The 14,723-nt window shown below is 56.0% G+C and overlaps 6 protein-coding genes across 6 annotated transcripts; all 6 read right to left on the bottom strand.

Annotated features, from left to right (window-relative positions):
- Positions 1 to 214: 214 nt before the first annotated feature.
- Positions 215 to 976, bottom strand: IE81DRAFT_62680 (hypothetical protein). The gene has a single exon (XM_025517489.1). The coding sequence runs from the start codon at positions 882 to 884 to the stop codon at positions 408 to 410; it is 477 nt and encodes a 158-aa protein (XP_025366130.1). The 5' UTR covers positions 885 to 976; the 3' UTR covers positions 215 to 407.
- A 738-nt stretch (positions 977 to 1,714) lies between these two features.
- IE81DRAFT_295528 (UBC-like protein) lies at positions 1,715 to 2,233 on the bottom strand (the record flags this gene model as incomplete). Its single annotated transcript, XM_025512096.1, has 1 exon — positions 1,715 to 2,233. A coding segment is annotated over one exon (519 nt), but the record flags the coding sequence as incomplete, so codon positions are not given.
- Positions 2,234 to 3,115: 882 nt separating this feature from the next.
- IE81DRAFT_62665 (hypothetical protein) lies at positions 3,116 to 4,731 on the bottom strand. The gene has a single exon (XM_025517487.1). It carries the CDS (start codon positions 4,512 to 4,514, stop codon positions 3,219 to 3,221), a length of 1,296 nt encoding a protein of 431 aa, XP_025366128.1. The 5' UTR covers positions 4,515 to 4,731; the 3' UTR covers positions 3,116 to 3,218.
- Positions 4,652 to 6,228, bottom strand: IE81DRAFT_62669 (hypothetical protein). Its single transcript, XM_025517488.1, has 3 exons — positions 5,568 to 6,228; positions 4,763 to 5,152; positions 4,652 to 4,670 (listed from the first exon to the last, which is right to left on the bottom strand). The coding sequence occupies exons 1-2, from the start codon at positions 6,119 to 6,121 to the stop codon at positions 4,882 to 4,884; spliced, it is 825 nt and encodes a 274-aa protein (XP_025366127.1). The 5' UTR covers positions 6,122 to 6,228; the 3' UTR covers positions 4,652 to 4,670; positions 4,763 to 4,881.
- A 767-nt stretch (positions 6,229 to 6,995) lies between these two features.
- IE81DRAFT_326993 (alpha-isopropylmalate isomerase) lies at positions 6,996 to 9,875 on the bottom strand. Its single transcript, XM_025514972.1, has 5 exons — positions 9,661 to 9,875; positions 9,554 to 9,581; positions 7,890 to 9,460; positions 7,658 to 7,811; positions 6,996 to 7,589 (listed from the first exon to the last, which is right to left on the bottom strand). The coding sequence occupies exons 1-5, from the start codon at positions 9,757 to 9,759 to the stop codon at positions 7,120 to 7,122; spliced, it is 2,322 nt and encodes a 773-aa protein (XP_025366126.1). The 5' UTR covers positions 9,760 to 9,875; the 3' UTR covers positions 6,996 to 7,119.
- A 662-nt stretch (positions 9,876 to 10,537) lies between these two features.
- Positions 10,538 to 14,343, bottom strand: IE81DRAFT_326992 (hypothetical protein). The gene is made up of 6 exons (XM_025514971.1): positions 13,121 to 14,343; positions 12,761 to 12,958; positions 11,446 to 12,648; positions 11,275 to 11,370; positions 10,962 to 11,204; positions 10,538 to 10,883 (listed from the first exon to the last, which is right to left on the bottom strand). The coding sequence occupies exons 1-6, from the start codon at positions 14,090 to 14,092 to the stop codon at positions 10,854 to 10,856; spliced, it is 2,742 nt and encodes a 913-aa protein (XP_025366125.1). The 5' UTR covers positions 14,093 to 14,343; the 3' UTR covers positions 10,538 to 10,853.
- Positions 14,344 to 14,723: the final 380 nt, after the last annotated feature.

The raw sequence follows: 14,723 nt of genomic DNA, 5'->3' as shown, positions 1-14,723 counted from the left end.
CCCCCCCCTCTTGCCTTTTCCCTTCGCAATTTGTGACGTTCCTTGTATGTTCCCCTAGGTGAAGGGCGACGGGGAAGCAAGGCAAGGCAAGGTAAGGCAAGGCAAGGCAAGGCGATGCTTTCTTTTCTTTTTCTTTTTCCCAATCTTTGGGCCTTTTTTCTTCTTCTTCTTTCTCGACATGCGAGAGGCGCACAACAAGCCGAGCGAGGCGCCCCGGGAGTTTGAGCGGGCGGGGGGAAATTCTTTGGGGCCTTTCTTCGCACTTGTTGGCTGAGCTGAACAGACAGCGAGAAGGACGCAAGCGCAGGCAACGGGTAGAAAGCGCACGGGGCAAGCAACCAGTCGATCCAATTCGCGATTCTGAGGATTCTGCATCGAGGTCTCTTTGGCGCTTTGGCTCGAGATGGCTATCTGAAGGGAAAAGAGTACACGAAAGTTACACGTGGAGACTGAGATGGATTGGGGTTTGAGAGATGTATGGCATGGTTGGACAGATGGGATGGATGGATGGATGGATGGATGGATCGAAGAGGTCGGGAAGACATGGAACGACTCGAGGCTCGACAGGTGGAGTCCGCTTGGCGGGCGGACACGGAGGCATGGCGACTGGGAAGCAGGATAGCAGGAGCGAAGCGTAGCTGAGTTCGAGCCGTGCTGAATCGTGTGCAGAGTGTCGAGCGTGCATCAGCGATAGTTTCGGTTCGAGTCGAGTGACGAGCTTTCTTGGGAGTTGCTGCTTCTGCTCGCTGTGTTGTGGATTGGACGTCAGAAATGGGGAGATTCTCCCGCTTGGCGCGAGCTGGCAGGAGCTGCCTTTTGACCCTTGCGCCTCTTTTCCTCGGACATCGCGCCTCGCGTAAAGGAGAAAAAAATCCGCTCTCCATTCTGTCAGGTCCGATCTGATGAGGAGCCCAGGGCGTAGTCGATGTGTAGCCGGCTGCATCACACACGTGTCAGATTGTCATCTTCCTTGCGCGCCCTTTGCCGGTCATCGCGACACGTAGCTACCCTCAGGAAGTCAAGTCGAGCAGGGAGTTGGCGATGCGCTGAGAGGGCGAGGAGGTCCAACTCAGAAGATCCTCCTCACTAGGAGCCCAGCTAGCAAAAGGCAGACGAAACCGATGGCCCTGTCCAGCTGAGCCACTCTAGCTTCTGAAGGAGACGGTGTTCGCGGTGCTGGTACGGGCTCGCGAGCTGCCGGATCTACCGCTGCTGTTCCAGCTTCCACTACCGTCGCTTCTCCTGATGCTCCCCAAATCAACGTTGCTTCTCCGACGTTGCGCTGCGCAGCATCTGTGGCGTGCGATGCGGGTGCCGTATCGACGCGCGCTTCTCGACGACGAGTGAGCGTCGGTGAGTCAGAGGCAGAGCTCGCCGCTCTATTCGCTGCAGCGCGGTCCATCTCCGTGCGACTGAGTCGAAGTTGGTCTTGGACGACAGTGGATGATATCATCGTGGGTGATTCTTGATTTGCCAGAGCGTGCATGGGAGGTGAGTCGGTCTGCTGGTCTGCAGCTGCGGCTGTACCTGCCTCTGTTGGCTCAGCTACGACTTGCGACTGCTTATTCACTTGCAGCGTAGAAGCATTCGTGCTACGCTCCTCCTCCTCCTCCTCCTCGCCCTCCTCTTGCTGTTGCTTTGCTGGCGGCGGCGCTTCCTCTCGAACGTGTAAACCTTCTGGCAGACATTCCACCTTTCTATCCTCCTCTCTCGTCTCTGGCAGCAGCTCCGCATTCTTCTTTGCGCAGACGTGACAAGTCCAATCCCTCGAAGCCTTTGCCATTCTCTCCCTCTCTTGACCATCCACATCCAACGCGCCCACACCCACCGCCGCCTCCTTCTTGGCATTCATGAATGCTTGCACGCCCAACAAGGCAGTTCTGATGCCCCAAGCAGGCGCCCAACACTCTTCGTGGAAACCTGTAAACGTCAAGCAGATCTTTTTGCCCGTCTCCCAGCGACCATTGGGTGTGAGCAGGATGACGCTTGGAGGTCTGAAGGGATACTCTACCGGAAGAATGATTCGTCCGTGATAGATGCCTTGCTCGAACTCTGTGCCTCGCGCTCCCCTCAATGTAAAGTGCCACTCGAACAGATTGTCCTCCAATGGCGCCGCAGTGTACTCGGTCGACGCATCGCTGCACATCTCTCGCGCTTCGGATAGGATGCGCTTGATGGACGATGATTTCTTGTTGACCGAGGGGGCCGAGGAGAAGGAGGAGGAGGATGACATGTTGGGCTGCCCTGTGAGCGTAATGCAAGGCTGGGCTGAGTGCGCCGTGCTGGGGGTGTTGGGAGAAGGCAAGATGGGGCGCGGTGGATGGAGTGATGTGGCAGGGCTGTGCGGCTGTGCGGCTGGCTGGCTGGCTGGCTGGCTGGCTGCTAAGCAATCGTGGATGCCCATCGATCGCCTCTGTCGCAAGCTGCCCACTCGAGAGACAAGTCGCAGCCGCTCGTGCGCTTTGTGCAAATGCGTGTGTTGAATGCAAGTGAATACATGCACTTAGCTTTGGCGCTTCTGAAAGGATGCGATGGTGGTGGTGGTGGATGTGCAGGCACGAGCGGTAAAGTTGGGAAATGCGACCAGCAAATGCAAATGCAAATGCAAATGCAAATGCAAATGCACATGGACCCGCGATTTCGCAGATGCACGGACGATCGATCAAGGCGACTCACAATCAAGTCAAATCGTGCGCGGGCAGATGGGACCGCACCGCACCGCCTTGCTCGATCGGTTGTTGTTGCAGGCACGCGAGGCAGGCACGCTCGCACGCAGCCAACCAGCCAGCGTCCCCTTCCACGTCACCTCCCATCACCTTGCCCCTCACCGACTTTCATCACAACGCCATCGGGCCGGCGCCGGGGCGGAGGCGGAGGCGTCGGTGTCACTTTGTCATTTACTCCTTCTTCATACCGCGACTGCACTCTTCACTGGCCCGTATTCGTGCTGCTGCAGATCGATTGCACAAGGACGGCGCCACGACGAGACGATGTGACCCCCTCACGACTGTGACTGTGATTGTACATGCGTGCTGTTCGCTGCTGCACGGCTCGTGCCCGCTCGGCGAGTCGCTTCGCATGAATGAAGAGTGTGGCTACCGGTACACGTACAACAAGAGTTCTAGTCGACGCGGTGCGAGAGTAAGCATCGCCTTCATTTCCATGTGCCAGCCCGCTACCACTTGGGCGTTACTGAGCGAAAACATCGACGGACCGCATCACTGCGCCATCAGCTCCTCGGCCAGCCGCAAGTTACCCTTTGCCTGCTTGATCAGGATCAAAATGTCTCTCCTGCCAATCCCATACTCGTTGCTCCATCTCGCAATCCTTCTCTCCATCCTGCCCCGCGCCTTGTTCACATCGCACTCGTCGCCCAAGACAGGCATGACCTGCGCAATCATCTCGAAGGCGTAATCCTTCTTGAACGCTTGCACCTCCCTCATGAATTCTGCTCGAGCTTCCGCCTCCTCCTTCTCCTCCTCCGGACCTCTTCTGCGCTTCGCGCGTCTTTCCGCTCTTGGAGACTCTTCCGATGCGGATCGCGAAAGCTCCGCAGATGATCTCTCCCTCCACTCTTCCACCTCTTGCCTCTTCTCTGGGCTAATGGCGCCCTCGCGACCGCCATCATCTTCTTCTGTCCGGGCCAACTTTCTCTTCTTGATCAAAGCAGCGGTGTGTGGCGCTCTTTGCTCCTCCTGAATCGGCGTATGCACCAAAAGGCCATCGTCACGCATCGCGGCGCGCCTAGGCAACACGGAAGATCCTGCTTTCGCTTCCTGCGCACCTGTCGCCGTCGTATGTCGAGGCTGTCGAGGTGCTCGCGAAGTAGACGCCGTCTGCGCCTCCACTAGTACAGCTGGTACGCTCCGTCTTGGCACCCTAGCGGCACGAGCGGCGATCTCATCGCTATCCTCCAGGCGCAGGGGCTGGCTAGGACCGACCGCAATGCTAGCGTACGTCCGGCCAGATAGCTCCTTGGGTGTAGCCGTGATAGCCGGCATCATCACGGCTACTTGTGGTGAGCTGGTCGGCAACATGTTCGTCTTGCCCTGGGTAGGTGTAGGGGAGGTTATCCCAGCCAAGAAATTCGGGACCTGATTCTCGGCCGAGGCTTCGTCTCGCATCGATGCTTTGGCTCGATGGTGCACAGCTCGCTGCGATGTATCGGGTACCCTAGATCCGGCTTCGTAGTCCTGCAGCTGCGATTCAGGATCCCGATCTGAGTGAAGCAGTGATGTAGAGGAAATCTCAACAACAGGACCCAGCTGCTCAGACACCAGCGCCTCGTCTTCGGCAGCCGCTAGAGAGGACGACGTTGCCTGCTGCTTTTCGATTACATTGTTGCGAATCTGCCCCGGCTCTGTGATCGTCCGCGCTTTCTCTTGGCTTTTGCTGGGACTGCTCTGACTGCGCAGCTGGTCGATTTCTTCATCTTCGTCCTCATCTTCATGCTTCTGCTCCTCGTCTCCCTGACGCCCCTCCTCCTCTTCATTCTCCTCCTCCGCTTCCTCCATCCCCTGCTCGTCCTCCTCTTCCTCGTCGGTGCTACCAGAAGGCGCCGTCTGGAATTGGGTCGCCTGAAAGATTAGGGTCTCAGTCGCCGCAGACCTGTAGTGCGCTCCGTTCTTGTCGTGATGTGCTCGCCACTCGTGGACCGAATGCGCTGGAAACTGCGTGCGGCCCGAGAAACGACAAGTCGAGTGCGCAGTAAGTCTTTTGCTGCTGTCGATTTGGCTACGCTGACAGCTCACAGCATGCTCACCTGTTCATGAAGCTCCGTCCAGAGCCTTGCAGGAGGTTTGAGGGAAGGCAATTCTGCTCGCTCTGCTTCGTCGAGATCCAGACCGCCGCTGCCCTGCAATTCACCAACGAAAAGAGCTGCTAGCCGTTCCACCAAGTATTTTTTCTCCGATTCGGTGAATCTGGCAGGGGCGGCGGCGGCAGCAAGTTCGGCGCGACTCGATCCCGATTGTTCAGCGGCATGAGGTTGCGCTTGCAGTGGAGACTGTTGCGCATTAGCTTGCTCGACCAGCGCAAGTCGCTCATTTGCCGTTTCTGACGCTTGCGCGGCTCTTGTTCGCGCTGGAGATGGCTGCGTCGGTTGAGTCGACTGCACAATCTCGTCTTCTTCATCGGCAGCGCTAGAAGGAGGCTGCAAGACGCCACGAACATGACCGCTATCAGCTTGCCTTGCAGAAGACGTGCTAGACAAACCGTGCGTCTTCATCACCGTCTCTGCCCTCGACCTCGCTTCCGGTCCTGCTCGCTGTCTGGCTTCTTCGGAAGAAGTGTAGAGCTTGTATACCGAACCGGCGTAATTGTTGTTCCTGAACAAATTGTCCCTCAAGTGTGTCTGATAGGAAGCTGAGGAGTGCCCTCCGTACTTGTTCTCCAACTCTATGCACACTTGCAGACCGCCCCACTTTTCGTGCGTCACCAACAGATGCTCGATGATTTTCGATCGGTCGTCGCGAGTGTAGGGAGCTCGGCTAAGGGACAGCGGCGTGCAAGGAGCAAAGTCAATAGCACGAATGCTGGCGCATGCATGCTGCTCTCTCTGTGCTCACCCAACGATAGGCCTCTTCTTGTGCACAGACTGGCCAGTGCCGATGTTGACCGCATGTGAGCTCGACCGTTCATTGTGTGCGATGCTGCCGTTCCTCTGCTCCAAGGCCATCTCAGCCTCCCTTTTCGCCTCGATCTTTTCCAGTCGAATCCGCTTGCGTTCCATGATGGCGATGGGGTTGTACGCTCCATCAGCCACATCCAGCAATTTTTTCGCCTCGACGCACTCCTCGATCCAAGCTGGCGCGACGACTTGAATGGGCGGGGTGTAAGCCTGGGCGGCGTGGAGCGTCTGTCGAGCCTTGACGGGCTGTTCCAAGTCAAAGATGGCCACTCGACACCCGTCCAATCCTTGCTCTACCCTGCCACCATTACGCTTCACCAGGCTTGCCAAGCGCGACCTCTGTGCCGCTTCCATGTTGCGCGGAATGTGTATGCGCAGTGGCACGCCTTCTACGGCGAAGATGCCTCCTCGTTGACCGCTCGAGCTCGAGCTCGCATCGCCAGGCTTGTCGGCATCTCGAAAAGTGAGCGCTGGCGATGCAAGGACCGGCATGACAGGCACAAAGACTCCAGTCGAAGGATGGCTCGTTGCGTTGCGTATATGCTAGGAGCGCGAGGACGGCGGAGCCAACGGTGGAGAAGCAAACTCTCCGTGTCTGGACGGAAGAGATGCTAAGCTGACGCTTGGTGATGGAGCGAATGTTGCAATTGCTACGTAACACCTCAGATACCCAGTCTGGCGCAGCCCTCTGGCTGGAGGTGAAGTAGATGGTGAGGCCGTGTGAGAGTCAGAAGGAAGAAGATCGAGGCAGAATACGAGATGAACCACAAACCTCGCCTCTGTCATCTCCGTCCCTTGCTGATCGCGTCGACTGTGTTTCCTGATTGACCCGCTCGCTGTTGTCCATCGCCTGCTGCATCCGTGTCCATGCGCGGCCAAGCACAAAGTGCCACGCGACGCGTCGTGGCCCGCGGTAAACACGCGCGAGTGCGTGCAGCACAGCACGCACGCAGCCACTCGTGACTGTAGAGAACTTTCACTCTGACTCTCGTGCGCCGCTACCAGAATCAAAGCATTCACGTTTTGATTGAATTTCAGCAAAGTCGATCTCACTCACTCACAGTTCTGAGTCTGAGAGAATCATCACGAACGGGACCGCGTGCCCCATCGCTGCCTGACCGCACACCTGAATACCTTCCTTCAGAGCGATAGAGTTAGAGTTAGGGGCAGAGGCACGCACCGCATTCTTGCGTTGCGATTGTGCTGCGCTAGACCTAAAGAAGCATTCTACACTCAATGACTGCTTAGGATCTTGAGTGCGCAGGGCTGCAAGCACAAATCACGTGAACGTCATGTACGTGATGGCAGACACAAGTCACGCTTCTTTCACTTTCACGCTCAGCCAAGCGCATGAGCGTGCGCACACGTAGATGACGGATGACATTCGCAGTCAGAGGGCGAATCTTTCTTTTAGAGGGGGGAAAAAGAGGCCAAGGACCTTAATTTCGCAATGCAAGAGTCAGGCGAACGAAGAGTCGACCGACATTCCTCTACCAATCGGTGCCAGTCACCTTCTTGGCGGCGCTCTTGGCAGCATCGACAACGGGTTGAAGCTTTGTCGCAGCTCCCGTAGCTTCGTATCCGAATCCATCGAGCCACGGCGTGTCCTTGGTCCTTTCCTGCTCAAAGCTCTTGATAAAGTTCTCTTTCTCCATGGTCAAATCAATGTCGTCCAGTCCATTAAGCAGGCAGTGCCTCGTGAAGGAGTCGACGTGGAACTCGAAAGCCTTGTTGGAAGATTCAGGAAGAATCACCTGGTTCTGTTCAAGGTCCACAATCACCTCTTGCTTCGCTTTTGCTGCTTCCATCACCTCCTTGACCTCTTCGGGCTTCAGGATCGCCGCCACGATACCGTTTTTGGCCAGGTTGGTCTTGTGGATATCGGCGACGCTTGGCGCGATGACGGCCCGGATACCAAAGTCGAGCATGGCCCACGCAGCGTGTTCTCTCGATGATCCGCCTGTGATTGCGGAGAGATGACGACACGTCAGTCCAAAGCTCATCTTCATGCATAGCATGCGCACTCACAACCCCAATTCTCCCACGCCACCAGAATCTGCGCTTTGTTGAAAGGTGCTTGATTGAGCACAAAGTCGGCCAAAGGTTCGCCCGTCTTGACGTCGTACCTGGCGGGCCAGAAAAAGGCGGAGCCCAAACCCGAGCGCTTGATCGTCTTTAGGAACTGCGACACGAGCACAAGACACAAAAGGGCGACATTTAGCCGCATTCAATGCGCTTCTCGTCAACGCTTCATACTCACCTGCTTGGGAATGATCAGGTCAGTGTCCACATTCGCGCGGTCGATGGGGGCAGCAATACCCTTGACGACTGTAAACTTTTGCATTCCGCCACCTGCGGTAGCAGTCTGGGAGGCGGGCACATCTCTGATGGCATCCTCATCCGTATCGGCGGGCACCCTCTTGAGGGGAGCAGGTGGAGGAAGGGGCTTGTCGGTCAAGTAGCTCTTTGCATCTGTTATCTGAACATTGTATTCCGGCTTAGAGGCATCCTCTCCGACGCGCGTGCCATTTGTGAGCTTTCGAACGTCTGTGAGGTAGCCGGTGATGGCAGCCGCAGCAGCCATCGCAGGACTCATCAGGTGCGTCCTTCCACCAGCGCCCTGCCTGCCTTCGAAATTGCGGTTGGAAGTGGAGGCGCACCTCTCCCCGGGCTGCAGCTGATCGGGGTTCATGCCGAGACACATCGAGCAGCCAGCTTCTCTCCAATCGAAGCCTGCCGCTTGGAAGATCTTGTCTAGGCCTTCTGCTTCAGCTTGCTTCTTGACCAACCCTGAGCCGGGCACCAGCATGCAGTACAGTCCATCGGCCACTTTCTTGCCGTGCAGAATGGAAGCCGCTTGTCGAAGATCCTCGATGCGAGAATTGGTGCAAGAGCCGATGAATACCTTGTCGATCTTGATCTTGTCCAGCGGAGTGTTTGCTTCGAGACCCATGTATTCGAGAGCACGAGTCCAGGCTTTAGCTTGAGTCTCATTTTTGGCATTTTTGGGATCCGGTACGCTGCCAGTGATGGGAGCCACATCTTGAGGGCTGGTTCCCCAAGTGACGGTAGGGGGGATATCCGCTGCTTTGACCTGCACGTCAATGTCGTAGTGAGCGCCCTCATCGGATGGCAGCGACCTCCAGTAAGCCACAGCGGCATCCCACTCTGGACCTTGCTTTGGAGCCAAGGGTCTACCTTTGATGTACTCGTACGTGGTGTCGTCGGGGGCGATGATGCCCGCTCTGGCGCCTGCCTCGATGGACATGTTGCAGATGGACATGCGTGCCTCCATGCTCAGGCTGCGGATGGTGGAGCCGCAGAATTCGATGACAGCACCCGTACCACCTGCAGTGCCAATGATGCCGATGACGTGTAGGATAATGTCCTTGGAGTTGACGCCTGGACCCAGCTGGCCCTCGACCTGAACGCGCATGTTCTTTGCCTTTTTCTGCAGGATGGTTTGCGTAGCGAGCACATGTTCCACCTCGGATGTTCCGATGCCGAAAGCAAGGGCGCCAAAGGCACCGTGTGTGGAAGTGTGAGAATCTCCGCACACAATGGTGGCACCAGGCAGGGTGAAGCCTTGCTCTGGACCGATGATGTGCACGATGCCTTGCCTGGCGTCTGAGAGACCGAAAAAGGTGAGACCAAACTCCTTGACATTGTCCTCGAGCGTTACTACTTGGGTGCGAGAGTCGGCTTCCTCGACGAACGTCTTGCTGTCCTTGTACGACTTGCGCGAGACGGTGGGAATGTTGTGATCGACGGTGGCCAAGGTGCAGTCTGGTCGACGAACTTTTCGACCGGCATTCCTCAAGCCCTCGAACGCTGAGCGTGTGTGGGAAGAGCGAGGGGAAGGGGAGAGGTGATGTCACGTTGAGCAGCTGCTCTCCTCTCTCGCAGACGCCAATGCATGCTCACCTTGAGGAGAGGTCACCTCGTGCACCAGCTGTTTGGGATTGATTTGGACGATGTGCAGCTCGAGTCAGCTGACGCTGCTACCTCCACCGCCACCACCAGTCACTCACGTGGCGGTCGATGTAGAGGATGACTGTGCCATCCTCCGTCTTGTGAGCTACGTGAGCGTCGAAGCACTTGTCGTAGATGGTTCGAGGCGCAGCGGCCATCTTGTTTGCTTGCTCGTCTGACGATCCAATCACTCCTGCGATCTAGGCTTGGCTTGTATGCGCGGTGTTGCGATGAGTGTAATGCGCGTTGACGGCTGCGCGAATGGATGGATGGGTTGGTGGTAGTGAGTGTGAGTGTGGGGGAGAATCGATGATGTGATGCTGGCGATTTGAAGCTCGAAGCGTGAATGCGCGAATCGTGAGCAAAGTCAGTCAGTCCGTCGACTCAACTCGTCACTACGCATGGCATGGCTTGGCTCATGACTCGCCTCTACATCATCCGCGCTGACTGCTGCTGCCGTCGCTTTCCTGCATGGCTGCCCGCGCGCGCACGCGCTAGAAAATGCAGACCGGCCGCGTCGGAGCTCATCGGCCGATCCTGCCACATACAACTCGATCCAAACTCCCCGCCAAATCCGCTGCTCCTGGTTGGCTGCAAAAATTCGTGCTGGGGGCAGACTCGGGGGCGTGAGCGAGGTTGCGCGCGAGTCATCAGAGTCGGGAGTCGTGAGTGGAGAATCGCTCGATTCAGATTCAAGACTTGCACGCGCTATTTCATCGCCGTTTCGCAAGGGCAATCAACTCGTTCAGATTTGTGATTCAGATTACAAGTGGCCAGCACTCACACTCTTCTGACCGTGAATGCCGAGAAAGTTCATCACAGCTCACAATTCCCAGCACAATCCCAGGTGACAAAGACGCAACGTGGGTCCCTTCCCCACCCACCACGCATAGTCACGTGTACGATACACGATTGGACGCAATCTTGAATGTGAAACACGGGCTTTGAATGTCCATTGGATGACGGGAGTGATGACTTGTGATATCGTACATGTGCAGGAGTGATAGAGGTGATCAACGTTGGCCTCGTCATGACAAAGCGGGGAAAGAGCGAAAGAAGAGACTGTGCGCACAAACATGAGAATGTCCAAAAACTCCGGCACTGGGGGGCGCCGTGGAAGGAGGAACAGCGTACATCAAAGGTCCCCCCTGCCATCACACACGCAGCTGATATAGACTGCCCCCTTAACAGCATACCTTTGCTAGCGCTGGACATACGGTGCAGTGGGCAAGAGGCAAAACCAGAGGCCGATCTAGAGGGCCTGAGTGATCCTTTCAAGAGACTGAAAAGGGCGAGCAAAACTGTTTTTGTCAGTTCCAACACTCAAAGGTGCGACAGCGAGACAAGACATTTGACTCGCCTTGCCGTGCTCTTGCACTACTCGCTCGAATGCCATGGCCACATCCTGAAACAAATCCAATTCCGCTTGGTCAACCTTCAATTCAGGTATGGCAGAATCGTCATTGGCCAGGTGTTTCTTGAAGTGCTCCTCAAGCACGGACTGCATCTTCTCCTGAGTACGCTTCACGAAGAAATGCACATCGTCAATGCAGTCAGTGAAAGTGGAGGACACTTTGAGAATATCCTTCAATTCTATTTTCACCTGTAAGAGTGCGACGATGCCGTTCAGACGCGATGGTGTCAAATCTCTGGATGCACGAGAGGTGACGCACCATGGGCCAATTCGGGCCGAAAAGATTCGCCTTCTGATCCTTGTCGGACAATTGCTGCTTGATCCTGTCATGGGTCGGTGTGTGCCGTCTCGAAATCTGTGGCCACAAGGAGGAATGTTGGCTGCCCATTCTCAGCGTGGGCGATGGTAATGAGGCTCTAACAGGACTTACCGTGTACAAGTATAGGTACAGGAGCGACTCCAGATCATCGATGTAGCGATGGCATCGAAGGAAAGCTTGTTTGCGCGCCATCTTGAGGAGCGCACGTGCTTGGGCTAATTTGCCCGCAGCCAACTCCATTCTGCGATCGCTCCCGCTCATCTCCGCCTCGCGCTCCGCTGCTTCCAGCTCGGGCAGACACTCTTGGCAACTACGATATGCTCGCGCATGGTTCGCGTTGTCCAAAGCACAGAGTGGGAGGAAAAGATGGTTGGCTGAACGAGCATCGTCTTCCGCCAATTCCATCCATTCGTCTTCGTTCCTCTTTCGGCAAAGCGAGTCTGGTCCACGCAGGCGGGCAGTGCCAATGCGCATGTTGCCATGATCGGCAAGGACAAGCCTAGCGAGGCGTCCTTCGGCGCCCGGAAGCATCAGGATGTTGCCCTGGTTGAGGTCACGGTAATGCAAGCCAATTTGAGCATAGGCTGCGAGCTGCCGGACCAGCTGGCCAAATACTTGCGCAAGATCCGCTTCACTAGTGTCTTGCTGGATGGGCTGGCCCTTGTGCTGGACAAAAGCCAGCACATCGAGGCTCAGCTTGTTACCAGAAGAGTCTGCCCACGTGGTCCAGTCCACATCTTCCGTCATCGCACCCAACGGAGCCGGAGCGTCGACATCTCTCCAGCAATCGTTTTTCTCTTCCCTGAGCTTTATGAGACCGTCTTGTATGAGTTGCAGCATGTTGAGCTCGTGCCCTACCAGGCGATCAGGGCGCCACGACGCCTTGACAAAGAGTCGCTTATCGCCATCGAAGAGTCGCGACTGTCCACCTAGTGTCATCGAGGAAATGCTCTGCACAGCAGTAGAGGGATATAGAAAGATGACGGTTCTAGATCCAAGGACTGCCGGTCTAACAAGTGCCTCTGCGGGTGCGGCATCGTTCAACACCAATTCGCGAGTCTGCGTATTGCCCTTTGGGTGTGTGAGCTTCAGAGTGCTGGATCTGGGTGGATTCCAAGTTGGCAGCAAATGTTGATCTGCCAAACATAGCAGAACAACTCTGAGGATGTCGGCAAGGTCACCATCGTGATGGATGGACAATCCCCGCGTGACGGCATACCGGTTGGCTTCGAATCGCCACAGTCGGACTATGGGGCCACACCACGTGAGGATGTGAACGTGACGGGCGATGGGATGGGCAGAGAAGAGCATGCGCTGCAGCGCAGGAGATGGAGCAGGCGAGCGGGCGGACAGTCAGAGGATGAGTGTTTGGCATGCTTCTTTTCATCTTGACCGGGGAAGCGCAGCGCAACAGGAGACGACTTACCGCGTAGCCCGCGATCTGACCCATAATCTCGACTTTACCGTCGTCGCCACTTGCTAGCTTCACCTCGACAACAGTGAGAATCTGATTCCAATTGCAGCGCTTGTTGGTGGTGCAATCACCAATGCTAATGTCCGGTTTGATGGAATTCTCTGGCTTGGAGCTGACTGCGTTCTCGAAGTTGTGCCTGAGTCGCAGTGCCTTTGGGCTCCCCAGAGCGAGAAAGCATCGCAAGGGAGAGGAGGGAGGAGAGGGGAGGGGGGCAAAGAAGAGATGAGAAGAGTGAGTCGGTGCGGTGCGGTGCAGCACGGGACACCTGCTTTGGTAAGGCGATGCGATGCGATGTCAACCAATCAGACTTACAACACTCGTCCGACTCTGGACTACAGCAGAGCGCTGGGGAATTTGGGTGATATTTGAAGCTGCTGATGGACTATGCAAGCGATAGATCTCGGCAGATTGATTGAGGAAATGCGCCACCTTCTCTTCCAGATCGTGTTCTGTCTTGGACGTCTTGCATGCGCGCCTCAAATCTTCGAGCTCCGTTGCGAACCGATCATCCCTCATGCACGTGCTCAACTGCTCCTCAGCTTGCGGCGTCAATGAGAGGGACAAGTAGCGATCGTGATGCTTCCCCTTCATGGTGCTCCACAGCTGTTCAAAGATCCTTCGAGCAGTCGTATCGGCCATCTGGGAGCTTGCTGCTTCGCTAGCCTCATCCGGAGGTGTTGTGCGAACATCCTGCTTGCTTCGTCTGCTGCTGCTGCTGCTGGTGGTGGTGGTGGCGGTGGCGGTAGTGGTGGTGGTGGTGGTGGTGGTGGTGGTGGTGGTGCTGGGGGTAGTAGTAGTAGACGTGGTGCCGGTGCAGCCCAATGCTGCGTCGAGGCGCCTGGTGCGGAGCAGAGCCCCGCGTACTTCCGCTACTGCTTCAGTCCCTTCCTCGCCTTCTCCTACTCCTTCCCCGTCCAGTTTTCGCTTCTTGGTTGACACATTTGCTGTTGCTGTGAGAGATGTGGATGTGGATGAACCTGCAGACATCGCTGCGGCTGTAGCTTCTGCTGGAGGCTTCGCTGCTGCTCTTGCTTCTCCTTGAGCTGTGACCTCCATCCCTGGTCTGTTTTCAACGCTGCCGGCACCCGCAGCCGCACCCGCCGCCGCACCCGCACCCGCACTGACACTGATATCGAGACATTTGGCAATCCATGTCCAAATGTCACCAGCTTCTCTTCCATTTGGTGGCAGTCGCTTCAAACAGTTGCTCAAGTCTTGTCCTGCGCTAGTCGCATCGACGGAGACAAGCTCTGTCCGGACCAGGTGCAGAGGGGTCTGTGACATGGTGGCTGTATGCGGTGTGCGGTGTGCGGTGTGCGGTATGCCGCATGCTGTATGCTGTCAGCTGATTGAGTTCCCATGAGATTGTCAAGCGAGTCACGACACCACGATGGAGCGAAGGCCGAGTGGACGGAGGCAAGTGAAATGGAACCACAAATGTCAAGGAACGGTCTGTACTCGACTCACGACTCCAAACTCCAAAATCAGTCAGAGTCTTGAGTCAAGAGTCTTGAGTCGTGAGTTTTGAGTCTGAGTCTGAGTGGTGGATCAAAAAGGCGAATTCAAGATGCAAACTTGAATCTTGAATGACATCACTCTTCAAACAGATCTTGCATCAAAATCAAAATGTGAATGTCAATCGTGAATAATCAAGAATCTTAAAGGCCAGCTACGTGAACACTCTAATCACAATTTTGAATTGAATCATGAAGGATTGATTTTCGATGATGGGTTAAGCCGTCCATGCGACGAAGCGCGCGTCCCACGTCCCGCGTCCCGCGTCCCACGCCCCACGTCTCACGTGACGCAAGGTTGCTGTGTCTCCTCGGATGATCAAGAATTTTGAATCTGAATCAAGAATATCAAGTGATCAAAATCTTGAATCTTGAATCTTGAATCTTGAATCTTGAATCTT

This window comes from Ceraceosorus guamensis (assembly GCF_003144195.1).
Source record: "Ceraceosorus guamensis strain MCA 4658 unplaced genomic scaffold IE81scaffold_160, whole genome shotgun sequence".
NCBI lineage: Eukaryota > Fungi > Basidiomycota > Exobasidiomycetes > Ceraceosorales > Ceraceosoraceae > Ceraceosorus > Ceraceosorus guamensis.
This window is presented reverse-complemented; position numbering and strand designations above follow the sequence as displayed.